Raw genomic sequence first — 19231 nt, 5'->3', positions numbered from 1 at the left:
GCTGTTTCTCTTTTTAATCATAGATATATTTTTAATTCTTGGTACCTAAGGAAAAATCAATACGAAGAGATTAATGTTTCTGGCATCCTGAAATGGTGTTTCATTGTGCAGGTGGATTTCTCCTCACAATGGTGTCTCCCATTGTGGCCTAGCGAGCATCAGTGGGCTCTGAACAGGGACTTATTGTTCTGGCCATTTCCTTGGAGCTCTGGTGGATCAGTCCCCTCTGTAGGGAATGTGACAACATGGCTTTGATGAAACAAAAGACCTGAGGCAGGAACACCACAGGCCAACACTGTGGGCTCCACAGCCGGCAGGATGCCTTGTCACCGAAAATCCGCTCTTTCTCTGGCCTCCTTTTGAAGCTAGTGCCCTGGCTATAGCTCAGGGGAACATTGCACTTTCTATCTGTGCTAATGAATCTCACCCCTTCCCACTCAAGGTGACCTGGACCACCTGCAGCTCAAGTTGGTTGAACAAAGAAACAAATATAACTTTAAAAAATCAGGCTTTTGGAACTTTGGCTCACATAAAACTCAGTATCATTGGACGTTTTGTAAATGAATTACTGATATAATATTTCTTCCCAATGCCCTTTACACATTGTGATTGGATTTTTTTTTTCTTTTTCCAGAAGTATCTGTGGCAAGATCCAGTAGCGTAGAAGAGAAAAGGTGTGGGGGTAAGTTCTTCCTTTTAACTATAGTCTAATTGATTTCTGATATTTTTCTGCTCTTTGGCCAAAGAATGTTTCTATGTTTTTGCCTTTGGCAGAAAACAAGCAAACAAACAAACAAACAAAAAACAGACTGGAGAAATTCCTGGATCCCAAACACCTTCTGCTTCGGTAGTATACATGCTGAGAGTCAGTATTTGACATTTGGATTAGTGGTTCTCAAGTGGGGTTCCTGGGTCAGTACCATCAGCATCACCTGGGACTTGAGAGAAATACAGATTCTCAGTCCCCACCTTGAGCTGAAGAATTAGAGCCTGTTTGAGTGGGACTGAGCACTCTGTGGTTTAATAAGCCTGTTCAGATAACCGGTGAATGCTAAGCTTTAAGAATCCGTGATCTTGATACCTTAATACTGTATAGGTACTAAATATAGATATTAGAGTTCCCATGAGTAAAACAGTATTCCAACAGTTTGTTTATATTTATAAATCCTGGCAGCCAACCTCAAATCTTCAGACTGCTGGAATGACAAAATTGTAAGGGGGCATAAGATTCTACTGGTATAACTCTAAAGGAACATTTTAAACTTCCCGGAACCCTAAATGACAAAAATCAACATTCTCTGGTTCAAGTCTGTGATGAATTTAGACTCTGCTGTGTATGACTATTTTGTCTGGAAGGGAGGGGTTGACTGTATATCCAAGCCCAGTCCCTGTCCACCTTTGCCAATCAACAGCAACACAGTCTTGTTGTATGTGTGTGTCCATAGACTGATGACTTATTAATAACCACCCCTACTGTAACCCATCCTCTAGGAAAGTCCCAGGCAACTCACTTTATGCTCAGGTGGAATCTGGAGCTTCTAGGCATATCTTAGGAATGCACTTACCATTATAAACTACATTTAATAAGAGTTCGCTTTCTGCTTATTCAGCCATCTTGTAACCCATTCACTCAGTGATCTTTGCTGAGTACCCACTCTGTGCTAGTTTTCTGAGTGGACTGAAAAAGCCCCCTGGAGCAAGCAGACAATCATATCCTCAGAGGGACAATGTCTGGTGCCTCATCTGTGTCTGGTTATTGAGTCCACAGACTGGGAGTCACTAACTTGGGATCCAGCTGGAAGATGAATACAAGCCACTTTAGATAAAACTAATCATGAGAATCCCCTAATATTTTGAGATCAGCTACTCCATGTCAGATACCGTATTAAATGACAAGAAGGATCCTATTTGATCCTCACAAAGAACATTCTTGTAGGTGCCAAAGTCCACAATTCTTGATGTAAAAAGAAGAATTGGAAATAGGGTTTTGGAATTGAACACTTTTCAGAATGTAGATGGGTCATCTGGGGCATGTACTGGATATTACATAATGCCCCAGACCAACTTTGTAACCTATTCCTTTAATGATGCTGCCATGACAAGTGGGTGAACTGAATATGCTAATGCTTCTCCTGGCGGTTCTGGTCAGTTCTGTAGCAAACGGGCAGATCAGGCCATGCTTTGTTGCCAAGTAACTGATGAGAAATTACTTTTCAGAGATTTTGGTTTAGGGAATTGTAGAAAATGATCAGTCATGGGTTTTTATCTGCATTTTATACATACGGATTGTGAGGGTCAGAGACATGAGACCCTTGGTTGAAGTTCACATTCACACAGGCAGTCAGCTGTGGAGCTCAGGTCAGATTCAGGCAGTGGGGTCGCAGTGAACTCGAAACTTGGAGCACCAAGAAAAGGGGCCAAGAGGATTGTGTCGGGGGACTGGAGCCACAGCAGCCCTGGTCAGGTGACACGCTTAGACAACACCCAGCGTGCAGGATGTCTGCTGCCCTCCGAGGCAGTGAAGGTCCAGAGAGGGTGGTGTTTGTAGGGACTGGTCCTGTCTTGAGGGAGGCCACCAGCTGATGTCTCTGCATAGTTGGCAGTCTGTGCTCATCAGCCACAAGTTTGAAAACCACTGTCCTTCACCCATCCTTTTGGTGTAAAGGGAGGGGAGTCCTTCCAAGGCTTTTAGTCCTAAAACATCATGCAATGCCCATTCGTGTCCTAAAATGCTGCTTCTGTGTGTCTGAGCCAGGTGTGCCAAATGGCTACCTATAATTAAGCCTTAGGTGCTATTGAATAAATCATAGAAACTTTACTTATTCTGCACTATTCAGAACTAAGTGGTTTTTTAATTTTATTTTATTGTTGAACATATTACATATGCTCCCTTTTCTCCCCTCATTGACCCCTTCTAGCCTGCCCTCCCACCACCCCCAACCTGGGCCTTCACCACCCTATTATCTGTGCCCATGGGTTAGGCATATATGCATACAAGTTCTTTGGTTGAAATCTTCCCAAAACTAAGTTTTTAGGCTGCCGACATTGACATGCCAGAATAGTTGGGTAAAAGGTCAAATGGATTTGATTGTTGGGCTGATATGTAAAAACAATAACGTCACAAAGATGTTCAGGAAGATAACATTGATGTCTTTTTTTAGCGTGTTGCAAAAAATCAATCACATTTTGCACAGGAAATCAGGCAGTTGAATCCACTGGGCAATTGGTTTCTATTCCAGCTTTGCTGCCCAAAAATCCCAGCCAAAAAAAGCATATTTAAAGCAGAGAGTCAAACTAAGCAAATTCAAGAGATTTAATGGGCACTATTTTTCCTTTATGCAGAAAAATGTGAGTCTTTTGAAATGTTTCATCTTAGAGAGCTATTTTTGGTTGGCTGTGACACACAGACTGTATAACCGTCATAAAGATGTCAGTGGCCCCAGCCTTCCCCAGGCACCTGTGGGAATGATTCATGTGATTAACGATGAAGTATCTGCATACGGATGGAGCCCTACATCTTCCATGTGTTATCATAAAATACGTTATCCATGTGGCAGAGAGTACTTACATCCGAATCTGGCATCGACCCCAGGGAGTCTGAACCCTAAAATATACAGCCATGACAACACTGTGAAACCCACAGCTCCTGTGTTACAGCAGCACCTGAAATGGGTGTGGGGGAATGTCCTCGGTGCTTCATCCAACTGTCCCAGACAAAATCAGGAAAAGCCAAAGGTTAATGGAGTCCTTTCACTTTGTCACACCATTGGCCAGATAACCAAGTGAAAACCTGAGGTGGATGGAAAACTGAGGTCATGTCTTTGGAGTCTCAGTGAAGGTAGGAGCCTGTTAGCTGTGCTCACAGAGAACCGAGGAGGCAGCCTCAGCACAGTGTCTATCCCCCCAGGGAAAAGGATCCATCTCTTAGGATCCTGGGAACAGCTTGGAGACAAAAGTCAGGGGTTGGGGACAGGCAAGAAATATTCAGCGTCTGCTGCATATTTCAAGGTGAAGTCTGCTTGAAACATCCTTGGTGGGGAGCCTGGGTGGTTAAGGTGCAAGTATTCCAGCACCTGGGTGTGGGAGGCAGACCTGTGGGTCTCCTCTCCCTCAGTGCTGTGAGGGCTTCGTGTCATGGCTCTGCAGACCCATCTGGAATAGACAGTGGTGCCCAGCAGGCACTGCCACTAGTTCCCTTTGGGGCCAGGTGAACAGGTAGGGAAGGGGAGGTGTGAACATGGGTGACAGTGTACCCTTTGGTGGCCAGTGGCAGGGACACTCTGGGGGAAAGCAAGGGGAATATGTAAGGCCAGTAATCCACAGGCCACTGGCTAGCCACATGGGGCCAACCCAGCAGAAAAAGGCAGGTCAGTTCTGTTTTGCCTAATTTCCCCTAAGCCCAGCTTCACCAGCTCTGCCCACATGTTGTGTGCAGTCTCAAAACGTTCATTGTAAAGTGTTTTGCAAACACACCATGAATATCTTTGTTGTTGTGTCTCAAACTTTATTCAGGTCTTGCTTATGTTACCTTGAGGTCACTCAAGCCAGTGCTATCACAGTCATAAAGCCACGCCCGCTCACTTTGCCAACGCCTTTGTATTCATAACTCAAGGAAAATAACTCTGATTCTATCAAATTTTTAAAAAATGTAAGAAGAGGAACATTTCATGACTATTAAAAGATCATATTTTATTCCTTTGACACAAATCTTTTATTTCTTTTTTTAATATAAAGAGACCAATTTATGTATTTATTTTTCTTTATATATATATACTTTTATTGATTTCAGAGTCAAAGGGAGTGGGAAAGAGAGAGAGAAATATCAACGATGAGAAAGAATCATTGATTGGCTGCCTGCTGGATGCCCCACACGGGGGATGGAGCCTACAACCAGGCATGTGCCCTGACCAGGAATTGAACCCTGACTGCTGGTTCATAGGTTGACGCTCAACCACTAAGCCATGCTGGCCATGCTTCTTTATTTCTTTATAAGATCTCTACTTTCTTTATAAGGTCTCTGAAATACAATGTAAGTGAAAAAAAATTGCTACCCAGGAAAATATGTATGGGTGTGTGTGTGTGTGTACACTCACACATACACACACACACAGAGAAGTGTGCAGGGAACCTCGGAAACAGCACACCAGAAAGTGGTGTAGTAGTCCCTAGGAAAGAACAAAACTTGGTATGTGTATATTCCCTCTTACACTTTCTGATGTTATATAATGTGTTGATATTCATAATAAAAAGACAATGAAGAAAACATCAGCATTATGTAAGTGGAATGCATTATCAAGTAAATGAAATAGAGGGAAGGGGAGAGAGTCTGGCTGGCAGGTGAGCAGTGCTAGAAGCTGGCAACACATCCTCTCTTGGTGGGAGAGACACCTGCCTGTCCAGGAGCCTGAAGCATATGTTTCCTAGAATCCCCGTAGACTAGAGAGCGAGCTGCACTTGAAACTGAAGCACATTCGTCTAACATTAAAAAGTTAAACAAGCTTCTGCTAGTGCATGAAGGTGACCTCCAAAAGTCTTGATTACGATGCATTGCTTTAAAATATACTGGCTCTCCTTGAGAATTCTTTTGGGGGCCATGCTATTTCAAAGGAATTGGCATATGACATCTTTCATCATTCTCTTTTCACCAAAGCACTAAGCTGTTCCGTAGCATTTTCCTTCCCGGTGTAGCATCACTTTCCACGCTGTCTTCCCAGAGTTCAACATGTTCCACATGGTCGCTGTGGGGCTGAGCAGCTCCATCCTGGGCTGCCTGCTCACACTCCTCATCTACACCTACTGCCAGCGGTACCAGCAGCAATCCCACGATGCCACCGTCATCCACCCCATCGCGCCGGCCCCGCTCAACACCAGCATCACCAACCACATCAACAAACTGGACAAGTATGACTCGGTGGAAGCCATCAAGGTACGGGGTGGGCAGAGGCTGCAGCATCCAGATGTGCAAAGAAGGCAGGGGTCCCGGGGTTGTTGGCAAAGCACACTGGTGGTGGCACAGGTGACAGGGTGGAGGTCAAGGTACCGGACTCTGACTCACAATGAACTGCCTTCTTAGCTTTGCTTTGCCCATGAACAGATAGCATCTCGTATTGGGAATGTGGCTAAACATAGATCATGGAAACAGCAACAAATAAAATGTTGGAAAATATTAGGCCATTGGCCAGTTCCAGCCTTCTGCAGCCACACAGAGGTCATGCCAAAGATAAGACCAGGCTGAAGACCGATACACAGTGGGAGGTGGTAATGAGTGCGAGGGCTAGCCCTTTCAAGAGTCACAGGGTGGCAACCTGAGCATTATAAGGCTATCTTTACAGAATTGTCAAGCACGTGAAGCGCTGTGTGATGGAAAAAGGCTGTGTGAGGTTGGTGGGTTTTGTTAAATTTCCCCAGTGTTTTTCCAGAAAGAATAAATGGCCAATCTCCTCCTCATTGCCAGGAAGCAGGGGTGGGAAGGGTATCGCCACTGGAGCTGGCAGGCCTGGGTTCCTGAGTCACTTACCAGCTCAAACTCACTGAGCCTTTGTGAACCAAACAGGGTAATTTATATGAAATGCCTTGAGCAGTGCTGGGCAAAATAAATGCTGTTGTAATTCCAGGCATTTTGCACCATAGGTCAGACTACAAGTTAGTTACTCCTTTGAATCTCAGTTTCTTCACTAATACATACTGTTACTGTACTAGTAACAGTATGTATTAGTGACTGCTGCCTAGTCACTAATAAATCCTTCTGGCACTTTTTTTTCTAGAAGGAGAGTTAGCCTGAGCCTACAATCCTTCATCTTTGTTTTGGACCTCTCAGTATATACCTTCCCCCTGAGGTAGTTCAGCTGTTGGAAAGTGCAGGTGCCTGTAGTGACTATTAAAAAGGAAGAGCATCTGTGGCCAGAACGCCTGAGGTAGACACCATCTAACAAGTGCAGAAAAGGAAAATAAGTCATATGAAATTCCATGCATTTACTTAAATAAGTTCCATCAAAATGTCTTATCCCTATGCTTATTCAAGGTAATCAGAAAGCTGCTTACATATCTACTCAGTTATACGTGATAACATTCTAAGTGAGCATTGCTAGAAGCACTAAATGCATTCTCCAAGTGTTTGTTCATTAGAATCTGCTAGAGTTTTAGGCTTCCTTGAGGTTTAGGTATAGGTTTTCTAACTCTGGGGAACTTCCTGCCTAAAACTCAAAAATAGGCTGGAAGATGTCAAAACTTGCCAACCTCATTCCAGTTATGAGGCAAATCCCTGGTAAGGCCAATAGCATGAGGAAGCAGGGAAGTGAGGAAACACATTTTCCAATAAGGAGCCTTAGGAGAGAGTGTGAATTCAACATAACTATCTCCAAGTTATGTTCTCTTCCTGAAATATTACTTACATCTTTTTTTTTATGTTTTGCAGGCATTTAATAAAAACAACTTGATCCTAGAGGAGAGAAACAAATACTTCAACCCACATCTCACTGGGAAGACTTATTCTAATGCCTACTTTACAGATCTCAACAATTATGATGAGTACTAATAACTCTTATATTTTTTTGGCTTCTTGTAATTCCCTGGTTCCTCAAGGCCTGTGCTCCATGTCTGCCCATGTTTTGGAAACTTCAGAGATGAAGTTTGGATACATTTCAAGTGCATTTCAAGCCAGGAGTGTCCCATTGCTGCCCAAAATAGATGTCCTTAAAAGCAACAAAAGTCTGAATATGACAATGTGAAAATCTGGTCTACAGTACTTCTTGAATGAGCCATGGTGTGGAGTTTTGTGTTTTTTTATTTTATTTTATTGTGTTCAGTCCATTTTTCTAACAAGTCAATTGTTTCCTTGAGCTTTTTAATAAATGTACCGCCGACATTGGAATGAGTCTTTAGAAAAAGGAACCTCTTCTTGCCTTTGAGCATATATCTTCATGATGTTTTAATTCAAGAAAATATTTCACTTTATATGGGAATACCCCTAGACACACACATACACATATACACACACAAAGAGTGCTTAAGTCCATAGTATTGCTAACATGAAGAATATGAATGTGGCCATACAGTGATTCACCATGGATCTCCAACTTCCCGATCTGGAGAATACTGTAGAATTCTTAGAAGCAACTTGTGTGTTTGGATGTGGAATGATTCTTGCCTGAGGAAGCTCAGGATGCAACCTGGCTTGCATCTGCAGAGGCAGTTCCAGAAGGTCTGAGACATTCCACCGTGGTCTTCATGAATTTCCTGTATTACCACTCGGGGAGGTGAACGAAAGGAGCGGAGGCACAGATACAACGAAGGGGAAATCGTTCTGCAGGTTGCTATGAAATTAGCCTTATTCTGACTTTTGGATTTCATGGCATTCCAGGGAGCTTTTGGCTGCACCGTTGGCCTGGGCGCCCACCTGTCTGGTTCATTGTAACGTCCTGAAGAGCCAGTCTGTAAAGTAACCATGTGTTTAGCATTTGGATAGACTCTACGCCTCCTCTCTCCTGCAAAGAAAAAATCTTGAACATTAATGATGACACTGAAGAAAGTATTGAAAGTACTGAAATATTATTGAAAACAACTTTTTAAAATTTTCCATGCTTTGGACAGTATTGAGGACTCTGACATTTATTGAAAGTCAACTTTTATTTCCCAGTATTGATAGAACTGATTGTGGTGACATGCCCCTACCAAGAGCATTAATTATATGTAAAGCTCGCTCTCTGCCACCCATCGCTGTACATAGTGAACTGCTCCCCAAATTCCCAGCTGTCATTGCCGCCTCCAGGTCAGGTGAGGGGAGATGTTTAGCTCTGGTGCCTTTTGGTTTAAATCTAGTGTTGCCTTCCCATCCACTAACTCCCACTTCTCCCTGCATGGAGGCGACAACATTTCAAGATATACCTTGAGAAATCAGGGTATCTGGATATGAGGTTTGTAATGATCCTTGTGGTTCTGAGCATTTTAGAGTGCTGTACAATTCAGAGTGGTCCTCGGTAAGGGAAAAAAAAAAAGAGGATAAATTATTCATCAACAACTGATGCATAACACATGACAGTTGGTTGAATAATTACTAAAAGTGGGAACAAGATTGAAAGTCATCACTGAATGCCTCGGGGCATTGCTATAAAGGTGTGGGTGGACATTGAAATATGTTCTTATTGATCAATGAACCTTCAGATTTTTGAAACTATATAGTATGGGCATTGAGGAACATAGACTTATTAGCATATGTGTATTTTTACCCTACCTGATTTGAAGAAACAGTTTCATAAAGTGTTGGGAAAATCTTATGTTCAGTAATATTGAATTCAAAATATTCTCACATTTCCATATTTGCAAAAATGGCTCTAAAATAAAATGTAAATGCCAGGTGTGCTCTGGGAGGCCTGGTAGATTTGTAAATGAATGGTGTTCCAGGTCTTTGCTATGGGGAGTTCAGGTTGCATCCCGTGTATTCCTTCTGTGCGGTGTAGGGTTGCTCTCTCTACTCAAAGTCCACATTCCAGAGGTGCGATGCAGCCAAATGGTTCCCAATTGTTCTCTGGATTCTTCAACTCATATCATCACTCTCCTGTAAGAAAAATGATCTCATTGTGTATCACCTTATCTGCTATTCTGAACCCTTCCTTTCTCCCCCCGCCCCCCCCAAATTTCCTAAACTGTAAAGATCATTCTATTTCCCCGAGGAAAGAGGAAACTAATATTTCAAAAAAAGCATCGCTGGACTTCAAGGGAAATGCTTTCTAAATGACATCAAAATGGGTCTTTAATCAATCTTATATAATGATGGGGGGAAACACCCTTCATCCACAAACAGAATTTTCTTGTTGTTAATTCCATAAATCTTCTTGTTTATCACTGCAAATAAATCACGTCATATGTGTTCCCTGATACTCTATTCAAAGGAAAATTATTCTGGCTTTTCTGGCTTCTCTCTCTCTCTCTCTTTGTATCTTTCTTCTCTTTTTCTTCTTACTACTTAACAGGTTTTAGTTGGTTTAGGATCATTTCACCTATAATATAAGCATTGTAACCAGCTGTTTTTCTATCACTGTTGAGCTCTTGCTCATGTGCCACCTCCACACCTCTCCTCAGGGCAGGAGCCCTCATGTGTGGGTTTTCACCGAGGTGCCTACCACCTCTACTGGGACCTCCCTCACATAGCAGCCCTCCTTTCGGCTGGGACATTTGGGATTCCTGCCCAAACCTCTGGGGTCACTTGTCACATTTTTCATTTCTGTGTGACTTTTTTTGTTCTCTCTTTCCTCTCCTTTTTCCTTTTACTACAAGAAGCACAGTTATAAATTAATACTTTATGCTCCACCAAGCAATTTAATCCCACTAAAGGAACCTGATGTCAACTGACATTAATCACAGGTTAATTTTTAGGGTTATTTCTGGATACAGTTAAAGTTTGGCTGGTTTTCCTTAGGAAATGACTTTCGTCTCATTTAAATTTTTTGGAAGTGGTTCCCTGCAGCATTCCTTTCTCTAGACCAGACTAGTCACCATCTACAGTGCACCACCATTTTACAGAAAAGAGAAAAACAAAACTGCTGAAATTTCCATACCCCCTTATTTAAGGATGTATGTTACAGGTGCATCATATATATTTTTGGCACAGATGGCTCAGTTTTATTAAATGGTCTCATGTTGGTACATGTTACAGAAGCATCAGAAATAAAGACCTGTTCTCATTCAGAAATAAGGTTTCACTCTGCCAAGGGAATGCATTATTAACACCAAACCCAGAGCCTGACACAGTAGGCTGTTCCCGGTGAAAGCATAGAATTTTCAGAAGATCATAATGGTTCTGCCAGAGAAAGCGATCAAGCTTGTTAACTCAGGACCAGAGTCAAAACCAATTCTCATTTAAGGAAATATGTTAACTTGTGGCATGATAATAGCAGCCAGTTGAGAACCAGGAAGAGGAAAAGTAGAGATAGAAAACCACTTGATGGCATTCTTTAAACCAATAATGTTTGGGGGCAGAGGAATAAAATTCATTCCACCATTTAGTTAGAAATATGAGGCCAGTGTTTCAAACATGATCATGCTCTTCCTCAACTTGTTGACAATGAAATTCCAGTGCATCCAAGTATTAGATGAACAGTAATTCAAATGGTTCACACGTTAGATAAATACAAGCTCGGAGCAATGCTGGATTTTGGAAAGTCCAAGCTATTCAGCCATGCCACTAAGAAAAGAGCACTGCTAGCCATCCTTGGCAAGTTCAGATAGTTTCATTTCCTATAGAAAGTTGCCAGTGCCTTGTTTAAAATGACTTGTTATTCCATCTGATATTATTGGTGCCAGTTCAAAGCAGATGCTTGATCGGCTGTTCTCTGAAGAAACTCATTCTTCTGTGCCTCTTGGAACAGAAAATGACTAAGAAGCACATCATCTTCAGATGTGATTTTCACCCCCCTCTGGGGTAGAGCACCAGAGTAGGTACCAGGGTGTGTTTAGAATTTAGATGGACCCAGCCTCAGCTTCCAGAAACGGACATCACTTAAATCTTACATCCTCCAGAAAACGCCTTAGCATTTGCCCTGTAGTATGAATGTTAGTCTGATGCCTAGAGAAGATATAGATATTTGACACTGTCCTTCAGGCAAGTCCATAGAGATAGGAAAACAGACACTGGCTGTTGACAGTTGCCACAGATAAGGTGAGTGAAATGAGAACCACCTAGAATAATGCTTTCTGTCTTCCTTTCCTTCCTTCCTTCCTTCCTTCCTTCCTTCCTTCCTTCCTTCCTTCCCTTCCCTCCCTCCCTCCCTCCCTCCCTCCCTCCCCTCCCTCTCTCCCTCCCTCCCTCCCTCCCTCCCTCCCTCCCTCCCTCCCTCCCTCCCTCCCTCCTTCCTTCCTTCCTTCCTTCCTTCCTTCCTTCCTTCCTTCCTTCCTTCCTTCCTTCCTGTCATTGTCAAAACTGCTTCACAAGTTCACAAAGTTTTCCCTCTTAATTTAGGTTAAGAAATTAATGGTGTTTTATTTACTACAGTTGATTGCTTTTCCTCTATGCCAGTGGTCGGCAAACTGCTGCTCTTGAGCCACATGAGGCTCTTTGACCTCCTGAGTGTGGCTCTTCCACAAAATGCCACGTGCAGGCAGCATTGACAGTGCGATTAAAACTTAATGGCCCATCCGCAGAAGTCAGTTTTCAGCTCTCAAAAGAAATTTCGATCCTTGTACTTGTGATATTTGGCTCTGTTGACTAATGAGTTTGTTGACCACTGCTCTATACCATGACTATTGGCCAAAATCAAACGAATTTCTGCACTTTGAAAGAAAGCAGAGTCTGAACCTTTAATCTAAGCACCTACATTCACCACCAAACACCACCATGTAGAGCATCAGCAGAGAAAATATATAAACTTGGTCCAGTGTAGGATTCTTCAAAGGTGTGTAGCAAAATGTGTTATGCCATTTGACGTGACTTTGGAAAATGTTATGAAATGTGAAAAGCCTCATTCTCTTAATTTGCTTTTGCTGTTTTGCGATACAAAATAAACTCATTTGAGATTGTTTCATTTTTTAAAAGGCCATTTATATATGAATCATGGTGGAGCTTTTTTAGAATGAGATATCATTGCCTTCCCTTCATTTGAGTGAGGAGATGGAATTTGGTTGCCTTGTTGAAGTGTTTGTGGATGGCTGAGTATTTCCTCCCAGGGTCGGTGAACATGCCACTCTTTTCTTTCAGATCTTACATTCAATTCGAAATACAAATTTCCAATGGTCTTCACTTTTGTTTTGTTTTTCCTGTTCATCAATTCACTGGTCTTAAATGCCCCCTTAAGAGCTGTCCAGGTTGATACCGAAGAGAGTCATTTAATGACACTTGACAGATGCATTGCTTCCGAAAATCAGTTGAAGACACCAGTTGTGGCAGCCCAGGCAGGGAGCCCATTGCCTATTTCATTGGATCAATTATGGGAATTTAGAGAAGGAAGGGGTGGGCAGGGGGTTACCCAACTCACATTCTCCCAGCCTCAACTCCGTTGAAAACAACCTAAGTTGAAATGAGCTATTGCTACAGAACTGAAAATGCCATGTTCATTCACCGCTCTTGGTAAATTGCCAATTCCTATAACCCAAACTTATTCATCTTTTTTTAAAAAAAACAAGTTTGATGAATGATTCAAAGTACTGCTAACAGTGCAGCAATCTTTGTTTCATAGTAACCTCCTCCTCACCTCTGTCTGGGACAAAATAGGGAATCTTGATTATGTACAGTATAAATTGTATTATATTTTTTGTACTTAGGTGTTATGTAAATAGTTTGTCTCATTCAATTGTATGTGAGCAGTGAAATAAATCCTACCATTTAGGAAACAAGTTAGTGGCGTTTTTCTTTGCATAGCGTCAAAGTCCCTGTGTACCCCAATGTGCTAAGGAGCAGGCACTACTCGAAGAAGAGCACTGCCACAGAGTGAGACTGGATGACCACGTGGGTAAACCTCAGAATATGCTCTTGTTGGTTCTTCAGACCCTGAACCCTCTCAAGTGGTGGCAAATACAGAGCCAACCAGCTTCATGATTCTGTGCAGTAAAGAACTTTCAGAAATATTCCTATGGACAATAAAAAATGTGTGGCAAGGAAAGCCAATCAGGCTTTTATTTTATTAAAAAAATTTTTTTTATTTGTACCAGAGAGGAAGGGAGAGGGAGAGAGAGATGGAAACATCAATGATGAAAGAATCATGGATTGGCTGTGTCTTGCATGTCCCACACTGGGGATCTAGCCTGAAACCTGGGCATATGCCATGACCAGGAATTAAACCCTGAGCTCCTGGTTCATAGGTCAAAGCTCAACCACTGAACCACACCAGCCAGGTGCCAATCAGATTTTTAATTTATAAGTAGTTGGTATTAAATACTCTTGATTATTGAACTGTAAAATTTTATTATGCTCATCTCCTACACATCATATTTCATTCTTTGCATAAAACAAGTTTTATTTTAGAATAAACCTCTATCAGTCAGCATGGACCCAGCTAAAAAGATGCCTGGCTCAGGAAAATTATTGAGTTATATTTCAGTATTCATACTCTCCCCCTCTCCAATATCTACATTTATATCTAATATATACATATGTATCCTATCTAATAAAGAGGGAGTATGCTAATTGACCCTCACATTGCAAAGATGGTGGTGCCCACAGTCAATAAGGAGGGAATATGTTAATTGACTGCCCAGTCCTCAAAGATGGTAGCATCCACAGCCACAAGATGGCAGTGCCCAATCCCCTAAGCCTTAGCTGGGTGGCTCCTCATGCCTGCCTCTGCAGTCCCCCAGTCTCGGCAGCCCTTCAGCCACGCAGGAGTGGCCTGAAGCACATGCAAACCTTGGATGGCAGCTGCCCAGCCACCCAAGAATAGTCGCTTATGCTGCTGGCAGTGGCAGCAACAGCTGAGATGGGGCATAGCTTTCCCCTGATTGCCAGGTTGCCTCCCACCCCTAAGGGCTCCAAGACTGTGGGAGGGGGCAGGCCAGGCTGAGGGACACCCCCTCCAGTGCATGAATTTTTATGCACCATGACTCTATATATAAACATGTATATAGTTTCATATATATATATATATATATATATATATATATATATATATATATGTAATTATATACATTCAATTGAGCAAAATGTTAAAAAGCATTTAATATTGAGCCCAAAATTTAAAATAAAACTATATAAAAATATAAAAATGGTATGTTGAGAGAATGAAAGGCCCCATGGGCAAGGACTGGAGATTTATTAAGGATGAATTGTTGCCCATCAGCAAATGTCAAATTGCTAAGTCTGGAGGTCAGGACATAGGGGTGATCTCTCAGGGCTAGAAAACAGCCAACTGTCTTCTTTGTCTCAAAACCCATCACTGTTAACTTTACAATTTAGCCAGGTTATTTTCTGGAAGCTGTTCAGAAAACAAGTTTCAACAGTGCAATGAAATTGAAATGGGACCTAGGTCACAATGAACCCTATTGTTGAACTGTAGAAGAAAGTTTGGAAGATCATCCTTTGTGAGACAATGAGATGTTATGCAACCCAGATGGAAATGTCCTTTGATTGTGTTTCTAGTACCCCGAGGGGTGACAGCTCACCCACCTTGCTGGATTTAATGTGGCTAATGAAAAGACAAGAATAAGATGCTTGGGAACAATGGAGAGGAAGGGATTTAGGGGAAAAGAGCAGGTGTGCCATAATCTTATGCTTGCAGTACTAGAACTAAGCATTGTGTGCAGAATTTTAATAACCTGAAGCAAAAAAGCAGGCTGACACATGTAACTCACAAATAGATTCATTAGAGAAAATATTGCCAATTTTTGTTTGCTACATTGCATTGGATTCTCCCTTTAATGCTTAGATATCTTGAACAGGAGAACTATTTCTCTTGGAAAAGCTGGTCTTCATTGATCTTCTATCACCTGTAAAGTATTGTGATCAATTGATACTAAGACCTCTTTTCCATACTGCCCTCTCTACACACAGAGATGCAGATTGTCTGTAAGTAAAGAAAATATATTTACTGAAAAATTGCAAACCTGAAGGAGTTGCCATTCAGAAAGTTCTACCACAAATGCATAGTGTTCCTAAATTAAATATTTTGTTAAAACAGAAGGTTATAAAAGTTCTACTATAGATGGGTAAGGTCTTCTGAATGTTAGGACAAATGCACACTCAGCAGCCTATGTGTGAGGGTCCATGTGGCTGTCTTCTTTCTCCAAGTATCACTCAAATCCCCAAGATTTCCTGCTCCCAGTTAAGCTGGGCAAAGAATATGAAGTGGCCCAAGCTGCAGGAAGCCACAGCCACCCATTTGTCATGACCCATGTTGAGCGCTATCTTGTTCTTACCTTAGTTGCCTATGGACAAGACTGACCTTGCAGTTGGATTAAGGAGATGTATGGGTATAAGTCTCCCTAGGTCATACCCAAGTTCATGGAGCTCTGCTGTACTTGACGTGGGTTTGGATTGTCAGGGAGGACAGGGAGTGCTGAAATAAAGAGATGCCATCAATAAAAATTGACAGGCTGCGCCAAGTCTGTTTTTATCAACAAAGCAGAGAGCAGATCTGTGCTGCACGATTGTGCATTAGGACAAGGAAAAATATCAGCTTTTTCTTTCATGTTCTGGAAGAATGTTATTGCTTAAATACAGGGGAACTGCTCACAGTGCTGTTACTGCCTGTTGAGGGTGGGGATGGGCATTACAAACATCACTAGGATCCCAGGACTCATCCTTTCACATTCCAGAAGCCACTGTGGAGAGTCAACCTCAGGCAGAGCTTTGTCGTGGGGGCAGTTTGGGATCTGAAATGATCAGACTGTGCCCTCCAGAAGCTCAAAATTCATTTTGTGTTTATGTAAGTACGTCAGGGAGACATTGATTCATTCTGAGAGAACGGTAAAAATTGATGAATTAATCAGACAGAGGTGGGGGGAGGGGCAGCCAGCTTCCCTCTGGTCCTGTAGAAGGAAAGAAGGAAGAGCATTTCTTCACATCTCTTTATTTCTGCAGAGTGATGTGAGGAGCTTATTAGACAGGGCTACCTTCACACCATGTGCTTTCCTGTGACTCATCAGAGAAGTTCCCTTGTGCATTTCATTTTCAAGCAAGGATGCTCAACACAGTTCTAGAAAGTCATCTCTTCACTTAAATATACTAGTCGCCCCTCACTTGGAAATGATTATCTCATGGAAGTCTTATATAAGACTGAATTAAAATAATTTGAATTAAAAATAATGTGAATTAAAATAAAATGAATTCTTAAAAATTAGAGAGTATATTTTGATAATTTGAGATTTTAACAATTCAAGATTTTAAATTCTAAGCTGGATTTCTAAAAGACATTTTTTTTTTAACTTGTCAAGTACAGTTGACATTCAGTATTATTTTATATTAGCTTCAGGTGTACTGCCTAGTGGTTAGATGTTTATATAACTGACAAGGTGATCCCCCATAAGTCTATTACTCACCTGGACCCATACTATATCAGTGTTTCCCAAAGTGTGGTGCGCGTACCCCCAGGGGTACAGGAAGAGTTTGGTGGGGATATGCACTGTACCATGCTTAGCTGCGCCTAATTCTACTACATTCTCATGAGTACGAGGGGTACTCAGCATTACAAAAATTATAGAAGGGGTAAACATGTCAAAAGTATATATTCCCTATGACCTACTTTACATCCCAGTGGCTATTTTGTAATGATCAATTTGCATATCTCAATCTCTTTCCCTTTTTCACCTGGCCTTCTCCCAAATCCTCCCCTCAGTTTGTAGTCTGTATCTATGAATCTGGTTCTGTTTAGTCTGTTGAACCCTCAAGGTGCATCTAAGTTGTCACCAATTTGGCTTCTTTCATCTTTAACCATAATCTTTTTCCCCAAGCTTCTTTGGTGATTTTCCCATTTCCATCATAGATGCCATTACATAGATTGAAATGGGAAAATTACAGATTTTAGCCCTATTACAGATTTTAGCCCTATTACAGATTTTAGAAAGATGAAAGAGCTAACTGAAGAGAGGATTTGAGGCAGTGTTAGCCTGTAAATTGTTTTTTCTCCAGTTAACATCTACTTTTTTTGGACTCTTTTTTTGTTTTTTGTTTTTACCTTTCAGATTAAATTTGCTTTTTTAAAAAAATTCTTTATTGATTAAGATATCACATACTGGTATTTGTCCTCATCCCCTCATTCCCATCCCACATCCCTCTCCACACATGCTCCCACCCCCTTGTTTTCCATGACCACTGGTTAGGCTTATATGCATATACAAGTCCTTTGGTTGATCTTTCCCCCTTATCCCCTCCCCTACCTTCTCTCTGAGGTCCGACAGTCTGATTGATGCTGCCCTGTCTCCGGGTCTGTTTTTGTTCATCAGTCTATGTTGTTCATTATTTCCCCTAGATAAACGAGCTCATGTGATACTAGAAATACACTTATCTGAGCCAAAAATGAGACAAACAATAATAGTTATGCTGAGAGGCAAATGAATCAGTATATAGTGAGTATCTTACTGGGCCAACAGTTCTTTTGAGTCCCAATTTCTATGTCAAACAGTTGCTTATGTGTACCTGTCAGCAATGATATTTCAGTTCTGGATGGCGGACAAATGGTGCTAATGCAGGTCTGACTCTCTCTGGTTTGGTCTTGGGCAACCTGCAGCGATGCAGCTGCTGACTGCCAGTATGGCAAGGTGTTGTCAGTGGTTATGAATGAATTTTATCTTTAAAATTTTTTCTTTACACCTAATATGTCTAACATAAGACACAGAAGGTCTTCCATGAAAACTAGGTTAGGAATTATTTTTTAGAGTGAATAAATAAATTAATAGGAGAATATTATTTGGGGGCCATTCAACATTATTAAATGCACATAATTTGAACTCACAACATGCAGGTTGATGGTTTGTTACAACTACTCCATCGCAGACATGTGGGACAGAGTAGCCAGTGATGTACTTAGTACTAGCCAGTATTCTGCCTCTTTGTAAATAAGATGGCATAGGCATGAAGCCATGATTTTCAAAGTTTCCAGATTTTTGTTTAATTAAAGAAAAGGAAAAATGGAATGATAAAACAAATAAAAATATAGAAATTAGGAGTGAGGTTAAGCTGACTTGTCAGGAGGCCAGGACTACATAACTTATGGAAAAATTGCATGTTTCTTCCCACAAGGAAGGCAACAACATAGTCATGAAGGGAAAGTCACTATTAAGCATTAGAGAAAATTTCTTATCGCACAGATTGGAGAACCAAAAGTCCGGGCTCCTTAACACCAAGGGCATCTTGACTTGTCCTCCATCTTCATCACCCCGATTAGACCCCCCAGGTGTTCAATCAGATCTTATTTTTATATCGCAGCTTCTGGTAAATGATGATACAGTGAAATTAAATGGGCCTCACAGAACCCATAAGAACCATAATTTCAGCAGAGCACTAAAACTTACCCCCTGAAGTCTACTCAGAAGGAGGCTGTATCTCATGTGATTGTCTATGAAAATTCATGCTTGACAGCTCAGGTGAGCACATCAGATCAACATGGTATGTGATGTCAGTGGATTTGGGAGAAAAATATAGAAGTTTGGAGAAAGGCTTAGAGAAAAATACCAAAAAGAATACAGACATGATTAGCAATTGACAAGTAACCATGGTATTGCTGTTTGTGTTGCCGATGTGATGACTGCATTCCTAATATCGGCTTCAGGAAAAAGGGCATCATGACAAAAATGCTAAATGACCCCCCTCCTG

The 19231-nt window shown here is 41.5% G+C and overlaps 1 protein-coding gene across 4 annotated transcripts in view; it reads left to right on the top strand.

Moving 5' to 3' along the window:
- Positions 1-13315, top strand: part of SEMA5A (semaphorin 5A) — a 371086-nt gene extending 357771 nt beyond the window's left edge. For 3 of the 4 annotated variants that reach the window (XM_084881922.1, XM_084881921.1, XM_084881923.1), the window contains 3 exons: positions 635-682; positions 5715-5926; positions 7415-13315. In XM_084881922.1, coding sequence (XP_084738048.1) covers positions 635-682; positions 5715-5926; positions 7415-7534 — 380 coding nt within the window. In that variant the 3' untranslated portion in view covers positions 7535-13315. The remainder of the gene's footprint in view (positions 1-634; positions 683-5714; positions 5927-7414) is intronic. The other variant, XR_014794856.1, reaches the window with a different exon arrangement.
- The last annotated feature ends 5916 nt before the right edge of the window (positions 13316-19231 follow it).

The sequence above is a fragment of the Pipistrellus hanaki genome (assembly GCF_964339955.1).
Source record: "Pipistrellus hanaki genome assembly, chromosome: 4".
NCBI classification, from domain to species: Eukaryota; Metazoa; Chordata; class Mammalia; order Chiroptera; family Vespertilionidae; genus Pipistrellus; species Pipistrellus hanaki.
The sequence above is the reverse complement of the archived record's forward strand: the minus strand, read 5'-3'. Positions and strand labels throughout refer to the sequence as shown.